At 47.0% G+C, this 16,086-nt stretch overlaps 1 protein-coding gene across 1 annotated transcript; it reads right to left on the bottom strand.

Moving 5' to 3' along the window:
* Positions 1–338: 338 nt before the first annotated feature.
* Positions 339–10,876, bottom strand: LOC104999308 (short palate, lung and nasal epithelium carcinoma-associated protein 2A). Its single transcript, XM_010854844.1, has 9 exons — positions 10,868–10,876; positions 9,927–10,087; positions 8,032–8,164; positions 6,667–6,771; positions 5,543–5,695; positions 3,107–3,188; positions 1,970–2,033; positions 1,088–1,162; positions 339–520 (listed from the first exon to the last, which is right to left on the bottom strand). Exons 2-8 carry the CDS (start codon positions 10,072–10,074, stop codon positions 1,128–1,130), a joined length of 720 nt encoding a protein of 239 aa, XP_010853146.1. The 5' UTR covers positions 10,075–10,087; positions 10,868–10,876; the 3' UTR covers positions 339–520; positions 1,088–1,127.
* Positions 10,877–16,086: the final 5,210 nt, after the last annotated feature.

Below are 16,086 nucleotides of genomic sequence, written 5' to 3'. Positions count from 1 at the left end.
TCACTTGTCCTCTATGAGCCTCAGTTTCCTCATCTGTACAATGGGGACAAGAGCAGAAGTGTGCTGTGAGGAGGTCATGTGGTCAGGTGTGCTGGGGAAGGCAGCCCTCCATCATGGTGGTGCTGTAGGGAAGCAGAGTGAGGCTGTCTCTATGACACCTCAGGTCACTTTCTAGCCCATCCTGGGCCTTAGTTTTCCTGCTTGTAAGACAAGGAGGTGAGGCTGGATAATCCCCAAACTCCCTTCCAACTTCGGATCCAGGTCTCTGCTTACCTGGTTGCACATATCCCACATCCCCCAAAATCCCAGTGGAAGAATGCAACGGACCACACAGGAGGTGCTGAAAAGGCTCTTTATTGCTGGGGGTGGAGGGTGATGAGCATAGGGTGTCCTGACTGTGAGCACGAGTGTGTGAGAGTGTCCTTTGACTGGGCTCAGTTGTCACTCCTGGGGGATGGTGGCAGCACCGACCGTCCCAGAGGGAGACGGTACAGAGATTCAGTCACGTCCTGGAACCAGTCTGGAAGGAGACCCTGGTGTGAGGCATGGACACCCCAGGACCCTCACCTGCTCTTGGGTTCACCAGACATGGCTGCAAGAGTACCTTCCCCAAACCCTGGGAGCTCTGAGGCTTGGGGAGGGACTGGCACCTGTGTTTGGGGTCCTTCTCTGGCACCTGGCACTGAGCCCCATTCATCCCCTCACCTTCCCACCTCCCTCACCTTAGCAAAATGGCCAATGTGAAAAGACTGATCAGGGCCCAGAGGAGCCAGGGTTCAGGGCTTAGTGTATGATCAGGATCAGGGATCAGACTGAGATGTGATCTGGTCTCTATCTGTGACCAGTGTCAGGGCTCAATCAACAACTGGAGTTAAAGTTCAGTCTGACTGGTCTGGGCTCAGTCAGGGAGCAGCATCAATCACAATCTGTGTGTCTGATTAAGGGTCAGGAGTTGGTCTGTGACCGAGATCAGGGCTGAGTCTACCACTAGAGAAAGAGGAGAAGCCAAGCTTGTTTCTGCTTCTCCACAGGCCCCTGTGGGGGGTCTCATCCTCTCTCAGCCCAGGGCCCTGGGCCCAGCCCTCACCAGCAGGCGGGCATCCCAGCGGTTTCCTCATCTGTGCACTTCAGATTTCCTGTTGGGTGGTGACCTGAGGTTCACCTGAGGGAACACAATTAGTAGCAGTTCTCAGGCTCCAGCACTAGAGAGCTGACTACAAATCAGACACCAGTGACTGCCACCCTCCAGCAGGTCAGACTTGACAGCCACGGGACCTCTTGTGTGTCACTCTATCTCTCTGAGCCTCAGCTAGTTCATCTGTAAAATGCGTATGATGACACTACCCATCCCCACAGGGTCGTTGCAAGGATCCAGTGAGATAATATATAAGAAGCATAGAGCGATGGCCCAATGAACTAGGTCTGTGGCTATTTTCTAGAAGAACTGCCTCCAGGACCCTGATGCTTCACTCATCCCATTTCTGTTGCCCACAGCCCCAGCAACCCCAGCGATGCCAGAGACCCAGGTCCAGGCTGGGGGTGAAACCACATCTCCTCATAAGAAGGGAAATGGAAGGGGCGGTGTTTATCATCAATGCCTACTGGATATTAGGCTTTTTCTTTAACTATTCATCAGCTAAGCCATGTTCATAATCTCCTTTCACCTTGGAGGAACCTGCGGCTCAGAGAGGTGGAGCCAGTTGACCAGGACTGCACAGTTGCTAAGTAGCAGATCCAGATCTGGCCCGTCCTCTTTCTCACATCATTCTGGGCAGCAGGTTCTGCCAGTGGGACAAAGGAGGGCAGTTGAAGCTCTCAAAGACCGACAGAGACCCTCAGTCTGCAGGGACCCCTTCAACCACACTCCTCCAGGGTCCCCTGACCAGACCTGCTGGTGCTATAGGCATAGAGTGGCATACCAGCCCCTGTGAGACTGCAGAGGGAGCTGCTTCCCCAGGCTGTGGCTTACCAATGAGTTTCTTAATACACTCTGTATCCAGGCTTTCAAGGAGTTCACGGATTCGTGGGCACAGCTGAGGGTCACACAGAGCCAGGGTCACACAGAGAGAAATGGAAAGAGGGAAGAAAAGAAAGAGGTGAGGAGGTGAGGAGGGAGAAGAGAGATGGGAGAAGTTAGAGGACTGGTTATTACCTGCTATGAGCACCCTGCCCGCCACCCATGCTCACTACTTGGGGCCTCAGAACTTCTGACCCTTAGGAGTCTGCTGCTGCTGCTAAGTCGCTTCAGTCGTGTCCAACTCTAGAGCCATGAAAACTTAGAAGGCCCATATCTGAGATCCAGAGGACACTAGAATCCTAAAAACCTCAGAACATTAGAATCCCAGTACCTTAAGTATCTAGACTATAAGCATCCCAGATCCCTGTGCTCTTAGAAACTTTGTCCTTTGGACTCTGAAACCTCAAGGGTCAAATGGGGCCCTGGGTACCGTAGAGAAGTGTTTTTCACAATTTTGTGTGTATACAACTCCTCAAGGATCTTGTTAAAATGCATTAATGAGCAGCAGGTCTGGAGTGGGACCTAAGGGTCTGCATTCTAAAAAATGCCCAGGGAAGGTCAGTGCTGCTGGTCTGACACCCACAGTTTGAGCAGCGATCCTCCAGTTCAGTAAATCTCAGGGCCTCCTGGAGGATAAAAAAAAAAAAAAGCAACACAACAACCCAGATTCCTAGCCCCCTTCCAGAGTAAATAATCTAGAATCTTTGGAATTTAGGGCACATGGTACATACAGTTTTGTATATGATACATAGGATCTGACCTATGGTGTATGTAGTTTTGGTATTTAAATAAATTAAGTAAAGTTGTACTGAAATAAGAAAAATATTAGCTAAAAGGCCTACTGGCAGTCCATGGATATGGCAAATGGTTCAAGTGTGGGACCCAGTGATTTCAGCTCATGCTGGGCCCTCTTCTCCTCCCCAGGCCAGGCTGAGCGAAGCAGGGTGGGGGGAATGGGTAACAACTGACAACTCAAAGGGAAGTTGGCCCCTCAGAAAGGAAGGTGCCCAGAGAGTACAGCCCACCCATGGAATGTCACAGCTGCCACCACCAGGCCTGACTCTGCAGCCCCAAGAGTGGGGGACTCACCTCGTGCTGCACTACAGAGGACACCAACTGTCTTACAAGGTTGACTCCAAAGTCCACAACATCGTTGAGCAGTCCAGGGCGCCTGGAGAAGAGAGGAAATTGATAAAGGTTGGTGAATGGTAGAGCACCTTGAAGTCAGGTGACTTGAGCCTCTACCCAGGGGGATCATCACTTAGAACTCCATGGTTGACCAGCAGCCCACCCAGTAGCTCATTCGAGTCTCATCACACACCTCATCCTTCCATCCATCTATCCATCCATCCATTCTTTTATCCATCCATCCATCTAGCCATCCATTCATTTATTCCTCAGCACATATTTACAGAATACCAAATGTGCTGGGAACCCAGCCTGACTGGGGCACAGTGATGAACAAAGCACAAGCAGCTCTATTGTGATACGTAAATATTAGAGCCCAAAATGCTCGTTCTGAGTTTCCTGTAACATCTTATGGAGAACCCCAAATAAATTTTTTGGTCAGCCCCATATTAAACAAGCTTCCCTAAGGCTGGCTCCTTCCTACCTCAGCATACCTCTCACCACCTGAGGGCAGCCCTCCCTGACTGCTTGCCTAAGGAAGGACTTTGCAACACTTTGTACTATAGCATTCTGTTAAGCGTGCTGCACCACTCAGGGATCTTTGCCATCTGAAATTCCCCGTGTGAGCCCTTTATTGCTGTACTGAATGCTCTCCTGTCTGCCTTCCCCTCAAGAGACTAAGCTCCACGAGAACAAGCTCCTTGCCTGCAGTCACCAACAAATTCCTCAGAGCTCAGAATGGCGGCTGCCTCACGTGGAGCAGCTGCTCCACATATTTTTGGCCGGAAGAATAAATGAAGTAAACATATGATTGAATATATAAGGACAACTTGTGACAGGTATTCAGAAGGGGGAGAGTAGATCTGGAAAGAGAAAATAGGAGGAACCTAGTTTTAGACCCTGAATGATGAGATGTACATAGAGATGGGGTGGGGGATAGGTGTTCTAGGTGCCAGAGCAGCCCATCAGAGATCTTGAGTGGAAGGAGTTTTTCTGAGACTCAGAGCAAAACTAGCGTGTTTAGGGCAGAGTGGCCAAGAGGGAGAGCACAGTGATATGAGGGTGGACCCCGATCAGGCAGAGCCTAGATGGCCCTGGGAAGGCCTGAGATTCCACCCAAAGTGGAGAGAAAGGCCCCCTGAGGGTTTGGAGCAGCAGAGTGGAATGCCATTTCAGAGATACGGTCACTGAGACCCAGAAGGATATGATTTCCTTGGTGCTGGAGGCTGGGCAGTGTCCAGCAGAGCTCAGGCATTTGGACTTACAGTCTTTCCAAGTGATGGTAGGCTGCAGAGCCTATCTTTGGTTTTGGAGGGTTTCTAGGCAATCTATGATCAGACCCCTTCTTAGAGCAGGATGGACTGACCTCTACTCATGGCTCAATCTTGATACCTGCCAAGGCCAACCTGCCCCAGTCTTCAGCTTCCAGACCACTTCTCCTCTCCCTGCCAGGACCAGGATCGGCCTTTTTCTCTCTACCTTCACCCCTGGACTAAGCCAGCTCTTTCAAGCACACAGTTTAAGATCTAGATTTTGTTGGTTACTGGAGAGCAGTGATTTAAATGGAGAGAATTAATTTTTCACCATCTCATTTTGGGAATCTTCCATTGAGTGGAAGATGATTAGGGCAGTCTGAAATTAGAGCCCAAGGCAGAGATTACTCTTCTTGCCCACTCTTAACTAGAGGCAAGAAGGTAAACACAGTATATTATCATTATTATTTTTTGAGGGACAGTATATAATAAGAGAAGGGTCAGTTCTTCAAGTAGATGTAACAATGCTAAATGTGCATGCAAAGAGTATCAAAAACCATGAAGCAAAACAAATAAAGCTGAAAGGTGAAATACACAAATTCATAGAAATGGTTTGAGAGGTCGACACTCCTGTCTTAGTAATGGGAAGAACCAAGTGACAGAAAATCAGGATGGATATTATTATTACTGAAAGCTTAGTATGTGCTTGGCCATATATTCTCTGAGTATGCTAAACACTTGCATTTTCTCATTTGGTCAACATAGTAGCCTATGAGTTAGGTAATGTTGCCAACTTTAGTATACAGATGTGATCCCTGAAGCTTCTATAGGCTAAATTGATTACAAAGACCCACGTGAGTGGCGAAGGAAATGGCAACCCACTCCAGTGTTCTTGCCTGGAGAATCCCAGGGACGGGGGAGCCTGGTGGGCTGCCGTCTATGGGGTCGCACAGAGTCGGACACGACTGAAGCGACTTAGCAGCAGCAAGTGAGTGGCAAAGCTAGCTTGACTCCAGAGCCTGAACTCTCTCCTTTTTTTTTTTTTTAACCATACTCTGCTCCTTCCAAGGTTAGAAATAAAGCTGAAATTATGGGTCCCAGCTCCTCTGGAATTCCTTGCTCTGCTGAGATGTGTGGGCCTCACCTGTGCAGCACCGTGAGTGAGATGCTTTCTGGGTTGTTGGGACATTCTCCCACGACCACCCTGGAGTCACCAGTCTCAGCATCTGTTTCAATGCTGACACTAGTTTGGAGGTCCACATTGAGGTCCAGTTTGACAATCTCACCCAACAGAGGCCTACAGGGAATAAGATTCACAGTGAACAGAGGTGGAGAAGTCTCTTCACATTGCCCACATGAGTCTCTCTCTCTAGATGGCCATTGCATGGGATGTCTATGCATAAAGTCAATAGTGTGTAAATTTTTTATGGAACCTGCATTCTTACATTAGGTATTACTTCTCCTGGCCACATGGGTTTGGCTTGTATGAAATTTCTATACAGTATCACACCAATAAATAAAATAAAAATAATAGTTTACATTTCTTGAGCACAAACCCTGTGTTAGTATTTCACAAAACTATTTCACCTCGATTAAGGCTGTTAATCTTGAGCGCAGAACCATGAGAGAGAAACACTATCATTATCTCTACTTTCAGCGTGAGGAAACGTTTGGTATAGAGAGGTTAAGTAACTATTCCAAGATCTCATATGATAGTTAAATGATGAAATCACAGTGCACTTAATTTATAAAGACTCTTCTACACATCTGCATTTTCCTTTCTCTTTCTATTTATAAAGTAATTAAAATACTTGGAAATTATAGTTTCCATATAATTTTCTCATGCCCTTCATTACGACCTGTACACTACTATATGGCCCATACTGGTCACTGCTACTTAAAGAGAATCTTGAGAGGAAAAAATGATGCTAGAGGAAACTTTGCTGAAGTGTTAAAAATGTTCATGTCTTCTCAAATTTTCAACTTTTATCATTAGATTAAGTTTTATGATTTTGGAAATATATTTCCAAAAAAATATATTCCAAAAAATATTCCAAAAAAAAAATGGAGGATTTTTTAAAAAAGATTTCATTCTGGGCAATGTTTCTTAGAACAATTTAAAGGTTAGGATTTAGGAGTTGCAAAGGCCTCCTTATTTTACTGATTGGGAGACCAAGGCAGCAGGGTGGAAAAGTGCCTGATTCCAGATTGGACCTATTGGCCATACCTCACTGCCTCTCCCAACCCTCAGATGCCAAGGCTACTCACAGGCTCACGGTGACGTCAGCGGTGATGGGGATCGACACGTCAGCGCTGTTTTCAGAAGTCGCTTCGAATGTGATATCCGGGACCTGGACGTTCCTGATTCGCACCCTGTGTAAAAACCACAGTTCACACCTGTCACTCCTGCTGACCACCTTTGCTGGGCTCTTCTCTGCCAGCGTTGTGCTGAGTTTTGAGCCTCATGGACCTTGCCTGCTTTGGTCTTCATGAGAGCCCTGCTCAGGGGTTGGATTCTTTCCAACCCCTGGATGGATGGCGTGGCAGACTGAGGCTCAAACGGCTGTGATTTCCCTCACAACGCCAAGAGTGAACGTGAGGCAGAGCCAGAATTTTTTTTTAGTTGGCGTAGAGTTGCTTTAGAATGTTGTGTTAGTTTCAGGTGGGCAGCAGAGTGATTCAGATAGAGCTACGTATATTTATAGAGGTAATTTTATTTCAGGTTCTTTTCCCTTAGAGGTTATTACAAAATACTGAGTATGGTTCCCTGTGCTATATAGTCGGTCCCTGTTGGTTCTGTATATAGAGTAGTGTGTATATGTTAATGCCTGGAGTAGGAAATGGCAGCCCATTCCAGGATTCTTGCCTGCACAGTCCTGTGGACAGAGGAGCCTGGCGGGCTATGGTCCATAGGGTTGTAAGGAGTTGGACATGACTGAAGCAACTTAGCAAGGTTAATGCCAAACTCCTAATTTCTCCCCCACATTGCTTTCCCTTCTGGTAACCATGAGTTTGTTTTTATGTCCACGAGTCTGTTTTACATAAGATCTTTTGTATCATATTTTAGATTCCACATATAAGTGGTATCATATGGTACTTGTTTTTCCTTTGTCTGACTTACTTCATTTAGTATGATAACCTCTATGTCCATCTTTTTGTTGCTGCAGATAGCCTTATTTCATTCTTTTTATGCAGAGACAGATTTTCAACCCAGAACTGCCTGACTTTAAGACATTATGTGTGGAGCCACCTCTGTGGTGTGAATTCTAGTTTTCTCTCTGCTGAGGCCATTCAGACTTTTATACGCAGCTATATTCAGAGAAGAAAAGTCTTATTCCTTAAAAAAGGAACTTTAGGCATCAGCAAACAGATAGAGGTGAGAGAGAAGAGAACCTTCACCCTGACTCTGAAATCACAGAATGGGAGGGTCCAGACCCATGAGATGCTCACAGGCCCTGCAGCCCTGACTCTAATTTTCCCAGGCTCTGGTAGAGCTTGCCTCAGACTGCTTCTGCTCTGCAAGAACACACACGGTTTATTCATCTTTCTTTCTTTTATATTAAACTTACCTCCCCAGAGATATGTATTCTCTTTTCTGGGAACAAAGATCTCCAACATGAAGCATCAACTCACCCTGTAAGCCTGTTCACTACTTGAAAAATTCTAGAAATGAGTCCTTCCAACGAATTCTCAGTTTGCTGGGTCTCCTCCACAACATCGTTCAAACACCTGGATTCCAATTCAGTCTTCAAATTCTGAAAGATAACTGCAAAAGCAATCTCCATTTAGCGTAGTATACAACTTAAGAAGCAGCTCCTGGGCAACAGGCACTAAACGAGACTACTTGCCTATGTTATTTCATCTTATAACACCTCCATAAAATAGATATTACTATTATCTGCACTTTCAGATGAGGAAATAAAGGATCAAAAGATTAAGAAATGGACCAAAGTCACACAGCTAGGAGACCTTGTTCCTGGTATGCTACCTTCATGCTAATATATGCTCATCATTTCAACAAAGCAATCAATCCACTATTGAGCAGGCAATAGATATTGATTGCACATCAGCTTCTAGTAGTGAAGATTAAGGAGATGCTCATACAAACAGAATAAACTGAGAATAAAATAAGAAATGGAAAATGTAGAGTCAAAGAAAAAACATGGCTCTAAATTATTAAAGTGGCAAGTAGGAGCCCTGGATAACAGGCCTAGAAAGCAGTGATTCATTCAGGAGCAGGAGGACAGAGTCCTAACAGAGGGTCTTTCAGAGAAAAGAGGGATTTGATAGAGGAAGTGGCATGGCAGATGTAGAATGGCACAGTTGAAAAGAGTTCAGAATATACGTGTAGAAAGGAATTCAAATGAGAAACAGGAAGGCAGCAACGAGCTCAGAAAAAAACACACAAAAGGCTACAGGAAAGGATATGTAATCAGAGTAGTCCAGATTGGCTCTGCAATGGACAATATCTACCTAATTATAATGATGGAAACAGAGGCGGAAACTCCGTCTGGTCCTATAGATAATCCAGACACTTCTGCTTCTGAGCTCAGTTTTGTCAGCACTGAAACTGGAAAGTGGGTCCCTCCTATATCTTTGACATTTGCCCAAGCCCTGGCAAGGTTTGAAAGGCCGTCATATGCAGAAATTAGTTTCTCCTATAAAGCATGTTTGTCAGGGTGCTGGGAATGTTTCCAGAAATTGAAAAGAAGGCCAAGTTTTTTCAAGAAATCAGAATTACAAGGAAATGTGATTAATTAGAAAGGTAGGTAATTTTACAGCTATCTAGCCTAGGTAGGAATCCTTTTCCAATTAGTTAATACAAAGTACTAAGTAAATTGAATGGCCCAGCAAAAGAATATGGTATAAATATAAGTAAAATATTTAAGTAATTAGCCATAATTATGAAATTATGAAAAAAATGAATGAATTCTTTCAGAATTAGAGAAAAGTTAACTGACATGAATTCTAACCTTTCATCTGTGAGACTGGCAAAAAATTCAGTTGTTCAAACCAGTGCTGTCAGGGAAGTAGAAAAAAAGGTAATCTCATAGGCTATTGGAGAAAATGTTAGCATCGGGTATTATTATTTGTCAATATCTGCTGTAACTTAAAATATGCATAGTTTTGAACTTTTGAAATGTCACTTTTAAGAATTTATCCTATGAACATATTAGGAAAGTTTACTGTGATAGAAGATGGCATCACCGACTCAATGGACATGAGTTTGTGTAAACTCCGGGAGTTGGTGATGGACAGGGAGGCCTGGCATGCTGCAGTTCACGGGGTCGCAAAGAGTCGGACACGACTGAGAGACTGAACTGAACTGAACTGAAGATGTAAAGTGATATTCAGTTAATCTTTGCTTGTTTCTAGAAAAATAATAAACAATGACCCAGGCACCAATTAGTCATCTCTCTTAGTAAACAACCGATAAAGAGAGGCCCTGCTACAGCCTCTGGTGATATAGGCACAGTATTTAGCAGGAAGCTCCCAGGCGCCACTGACCGTCCCTGTTGTTAACTCACTTTCAATTGTACTGTCAAAGGTACCAAGTCCTCTCTCAAGACCAGATATCAGCCTCCTCAGAACATCGTTGCCACGAATGTCAAGAAGAGATTCTGAGGTCCCAGCGAGCAGGCCGCACAAGAGAACAAGTTTCCAAAGCTGAACCATCTTGTCCTGACACCTGGACAGTCATGGGACGAACAGGAGTGAGAATTATCCATAGGGAAATGGGATCTTGGATGAGCACCTTTGACTCTTACACTCAGTGCTTGGGTTGTTTCCTCTCTTTCAGATGGGCAAACCAGGTCAGAAAGCTAGAGCAACTCGCCCAGAGATAAACGACTAGTGAATGAAAGAGCTACTATTTGAAAAATGATGCCTGACTCCAGGTCAGAGCTCTTTACCACATGCTGGCTTCTCTGCCTGGAACATTTCTCTCTTCTTTTCATTTTTACCTGAGTCACTTCCTACTGACTCTGCAAATTCAGTAAGATATCATGTCCTCTAGGAAGATCACTCTAGACTCTCCCCAGAGTCTAGGTTAGGGGCCCCCACTCCACCATCTTGCTGCCTTCATTGTCTGACCACATCCTGGGTACCAGTTAGGGAAGACTTGGCTGCCTTTCCCATCAGGCTGTGCATCCCTTAGAGGAGGGATTGTGACTTATCTCACTATTGAATTCATTACACATAGTAAAAACCCTGCTCCTCGCTCAACACAACAAAATAAAGTTAGCTGAATAAAAGTATGAACACATAAACGGACACCACATCATGAGTCAGCTTTTCATGTCAGTTTGGCACTTCTCCTAGTTGAATCCATTTTTCAACTGACGCTAGTCAAGATAATTGAGTTAGACCGATCCCTCTGCCTCCAGCCCCCAAAGCCTTCTGAAGGCCTAAGGTGGGGTGACATTAGGTGGAAAGCCCGCTAGTCACAGGTTTGGAGGAAAGTACTTACAGAGTCCTTGCTCCCCTGCACAGCCTCCTGAATTCCGCTGGGTGCTGAGGCCCTTATATCTCCCGATGGCAGTGGGGTGGGAGGCTGCCCCTGGAAACAAGCCCTGCATCCAGAGCCATCCAAGGAGACTCCAATGAAAATAACCCCTGTCCAGAGTGAATAGAGAGAGACTTCCGAAGCAAAGGTCACCCAGGATGATTGAATAGGAATAAGTGGATATGGAGAGGACTTTGTGCCAAGACTAAGAGCATGTTCTTGTGCTGCCAAGAAGGCAGCCATTGTAAGTGGGGGCTGGGATAAAGACCGAGAATGGCTGAAGTGGAGAATGTTCTGGTAGAAGGACTTATGGTGATCATCCAGCTTCAGTCCATCAGGATTTGGAAACGCAGGCTCAGAGGGAAATTATGATACTATTCGATCAGTATTTGGAAACCAGCTTGAGGTCCCCCAGTGAGACAGGGATAGATATGGGGCTAGAATTGTGGCCCACAGAGTCAGGGTCGGTGACCAGTGAGGTCATTCTTCCCAAACCTTCTCTTATGTCTGAGTGCTCTCCATAAAATCCCTCACAGTGGAGCCAGCTTTGGAGCAAATGTTTTCAGTTCAGGACCACCCACCGCTGTCTGCCTACTCCATTTAGTCAGTAGAGTTACTCCTGTGAGTGAACAAAATCTGCCTCCATATATACCCTCATGTATGCAGGATTCCTATGCACACTTGCCCCCAACACATCTACTCTCAGTGCAGTGGCCAGAGGTTAAAGCACTCAGCTTCAAAACAACATCCTTATCATGGCCTTGTGGCACTGTTCACTGCCACCCCAGACTCATCTGCCTCTCCTTCCATGGTCTTATTGTCTTCCTTCTGTTCCAGAAAGATGTCCCTTTCTGACTTTGACCTCTACACAAACCATTCCCTTTTCCCAGAACTCGCCTGCTTAGCTGTCCCGGGCTCTCGACATCCCCTCGCAATCTCTGTGACGGCTCACCTGAGGTGGTCCCTCCCCATCTTCCCCGAGCTCAGCTTCTTGCTGGCTTCTGTCACAGCAGATCATTATCATTTGACTTCTTCCCTTGTTCTCTGCCCTCAGCAAGCTGTTACCACCCTTTCCTCTAGGGCTTTCCTCTCATGTGGATCCCAAGACCCTGTCCTGGCTCTAGAATGCTCCAAGCATCTCTGTAGCATCTTATAAGGCCATCCACTCCCTGATAAGGTGGTGAGGGTCCCATCCTTAGAGATGCTTGGTAATTTGACCAGATGACCGCTAATATCCTGTGTGACTTGATGTGACTGTGAGCCATGATTCAAAATTTCCTTGGTCTCTCAATTGAAGATCATTGTGGCACATTTGTATGACTCTTGCTCCTAGCTTTTTTTTCCTCCCTGAGTCTGGCTGCCCCATGGGTATATGGTTCCCTCAGGCTTCCTGCCTCTTTCCTTTTCTCACCAGCCTGTCCTCCCAAGACCCACATCCACCTGGCCATGGACTCCTGGAGCCACACTGGCTGGCACTGGCCAGTTTTCATCACAGACCACACCCAGAACAAAGCCAGCTTTTTTTGTCCTCTGGGGGCAGCAGTAAGTGGCATTCATCAGCCATGATGCCCAGCTCCCAGTAGGGGCAGGTGAGTGCCAGGGCCTGGGCTTGGCACTGCAGGTCCACTTTCCCAACTGGTGCTCAGGACAACTCCGTGAGGAGGTTCAGAAAGCCCAACTTTCCGGTTGAGGAAACAGAGGTTTAGGGAAAGGAGGTGACTGGCCCAGGTCTCAGGGCCCAGCATTTGGGTCCCCAGGGAAGGACATTTCACACACATCACATTGAGGCCAGCTGGTGGGTCCTTGGACTTGAATACCCTGTTTATTCTTTGACCTCTGCTGTTTGAGTTGGTTGTAATGCCTGGTGCATTGGGCCCCTGTCAACCTGGAACACCTCGTCTGGGAAGTGCAAATGCATGCCCACTTGGCATTAGGTTGGGAGCACCTGCTAGTCACCCAGGGTCATCTCCTCCATTTGCCCACCTGCATCTCAGTAGAAACCTGGAACCCTGTCCTGGACATGATAGCAGCCAGGAGAATGTAGGGGTAGGTCCAGAGGTTTTGGGAGTTAGCTTTCCTCACCCTGACTCTGGTCCCACCATCAAAGCACAGGGCAGGTGCCCAAGCCTAAGCCTGGGTCATGGAGAACCCTATCCAGCAGAGCCTAGGGCCCGTCAACAGACCACCCTCCCAGACTGTCTGTGCCCAGTTCTGCAAATATCTGAGGCCCCTCTTCTCCTGGTTGTGGGCACAGAGCTGAGGGCTGTGCAGAAACCCTGTGCAGAGAGTTGTCCCTGCTCAGGACACAGCCCAGGGGACTGAGTGTGATATAGTGAGCTCAGACCTGGTGTTGGCCCCAGGCTTCAGCTGGTAAAATAGGTAATCAACTTGTGTTTGGATCCTGGTGGCAAATGGAAATTAAAAGGGTACCAAAGGGCTGCTGCTCATACCCCGGCTCTAGTGCTGGGCAAGCTGAGTTTGAATCCTCTCCTCCTGTTACTGGCTGTGCAGCCTGGACAAGGAGCTTCATCTCCCTGAGCCTCAGGTCCCCTGTGTGTGAAATGGGACTCAAGATGGGATTCTCTTCCAGGTGTGTGGTGAGGATGTGGTGGGATAATGTGTATGAAGGGCTGAGCTTGAAGTAGGTACCTGATATGCAGTGACACCAGTGATGAAATGATGATGTCAGTTGCTCCTGTTGTCTGGTCACTTCACTCCCTTCCACCTTAAGTCTCCCATCTATATGTGGTCTAACCCCAGAGGATTATGGAAGAGACTAGGTGAGAAAATAAAGCCCTCAATACGCTTAATCTTAAGCAATGACTACTGCATTTCTTGGGCTTCCCTGGTAGCTCAGACGGTAAAGCTTCTGCCTGCAATGCAGGGGACCTGGGTTCGATCCCCAGGTCGGGGAGATCCTCTGGAGAAGGAAATGGCAACCCACTCCAGTACTCTTGCCTGGAAAATTCCATGGATGGAGGAGGATGGAGGTTACAGTCCATGGGATCACAAAGAGTCAGACATGACTGAGCAACTTCACTGACTGCATTTCTTATTTTTGTGTGCAATAAAGACTGAATGAGATAAAATAGGCTCAGGTCTCCAGTATACAAGTCTCCACAAATTCTGGCTCCCTTGGGTGATTGTGTATAGCTCTTGGCAGATGTGCTTCCTCTTAAACCTAAGTTTCCCTTCTGGGGCTAAGATAGCAGAGACAGTACTATGGTCTCAAATACGATCTGATTGAATATAGGGATTGGATGGGGCTTTATGTTAAGAAGCCTGCAGGGTGGGAGACCTGGGTTCGATCCCTAGGTCGGGAAGATCTGCTGGAGAAGGAAATGGCAACCCACTCCGGTATTCTTGCCTGGAGAATCCCATGGACGGAGGAGCTTGGTGGGCTACAGTCCACAGGTCGCGAAGAGTCAGACACGACTGAGCGACTTCACTTTCACTTTATGTTAAGAAGCCCTCGTTGGCAGCTCCTGAACTTGGAGGGAAGGATTGATTAGTGATGTCTGCCACAAGTTCAGGAGCGGAGAGTGGAGGCATTGTGTGTCTGCCACTGTCATATGACCTGTGTTGGCCCAGGTCATATCCAAGAGGCCCTTTAGCCAGCAATGGGCACACAAACACCACACGTTCATGGAGGGTGGGACTCTGGGACCTGCCTGGTGCTGGGAGAAGGAGATGAAGACCCTTATCTAGGTTCCAGTCTTGGCCAGTAAATAACCTGCTTTGTGACTTTGAGTAACATGTTCATTTTCTCCAAAGGTCTTAGTTGCTTCTAACTACAAAATGAACAGAGGTTCCCTGCTACATGGCTGACTCCTTGGGGCTCTGAGAGGTGGTCAGGAACATCTAAGGGATACTTGCTACATACCCACTTGCCTGGGCACCCCACACTCTTGTTTTGAGCATGAATTCCACCAACTCCTTGGGCACAGTGATAACCGCCCCCTCTCTGAAGCCATAAGGGCCAAAACCACTGGCTTCATGCCCAGGCTCTGACACAGAGTGGATTTGCAATAAATATTTATTAGAGCTTGCATAAGCATTTTTAATGCTGATTAATTAAAATGTCCCCACCCAGTAATCCGTGCTTTTTATTTGTAATAGTACAATAAGCTTGCTCTTAGGTCATCCTTGGGTGTGCATCCCAGAAGTTTTCCTTGTTGGTGGTGTGACAGCAGATAAATGTCATAACCTCTCTGAGCCCTGTTTTTTTCCTTTCAACCATGAAAACGAGCACTAGAATATCCTCTACCTTAGAAGAGCTGCTGGGGGCACTAAATGAGGAAATGTCAGTGGAGAGCCCAACCCAGCCCTGGCTGAGGAAGGTGCTCCATGAATAACAGAGGTCATCGTAATTACTATTTCTGCAGTACATAGTAGTGAGTGGTGACCTAAGGCAGCATTCAGGAGCCCTGGAAAATAGGGAGGGAGACAAGGGGGAGTGTGCACAGTTCTTGAAAGTATGATGAGGCTGTAAGCAAAGCAGAGTGCTGCCACTTACTAGCCTTATGAACTTTCCCTCTTAGAGACTCAGTTTACTCAGCTGTGAATAGGGCAAATGGGTGTACTACACCACTGAACTGGTCTGAAGGGTACACAGTTAACATGCATAAATCTGGACCGCGGTCCCTAAAGATTAGCTCTCTTCCTCATCCACCGGAGAGGGAGCCCCACTAGGCAGGGATCTCGTCTGTTTTGTTCCCTCACGTGTCCCCTGTGTCATAACAATGCCTTGTGATCGTAGCTGATGAACACATGCTCCCTGACGTGTTGTTGTCACTGTTATTATAACACACAGATCGGGGACCCTGCCCATGGGTGACCCTGAGGGAGAGCACGTTGCTCTGTTTCCAAGTACTTTCTATGCACGTCTGCCTCTCCCCAGACATGGGGCACTTCTGCTGCATTAGAACCACCCCCCGCTTCTCTCTGGCCCCACAGGTGACCACAGGTATGTGTATTGGCTAATGGTGTGGGCGGGCTGGCCCAAGATTTCTCTCCTACGTATGTTGCTCCAGCTGGTGGGAATGTAGCAAGTAGCCCCCAGACATTCCTGACCACCTCTCAGAACACCAAGGGGTCAGCTGTGTAGCAGGAGGCCTCTATTCATTTTGTAGTTAGAGGAAATGGAGACCCTAGAGAAAATGAATGTCTTTCTCAGAGTCACA

Source organism: Bison bison, unplaced genomic scaffold, assembly GCF_000754665.1.
Source record: "Bison bison bison isolate TAMUID 2011002044 unplaced genomic scaffold, Bison_UMD1.0 scf7180017864352, whole genome shotgun sequence".
NCBI classification, from domain to species: Eukaryota; Metazoa; Chordata; class Mammalia; order Artiodactyla; family Bovidae; genus Bison; species Bison bison.
This window is presented reverse-complemented; position numbering and strand designations above follow the sequence as displayed.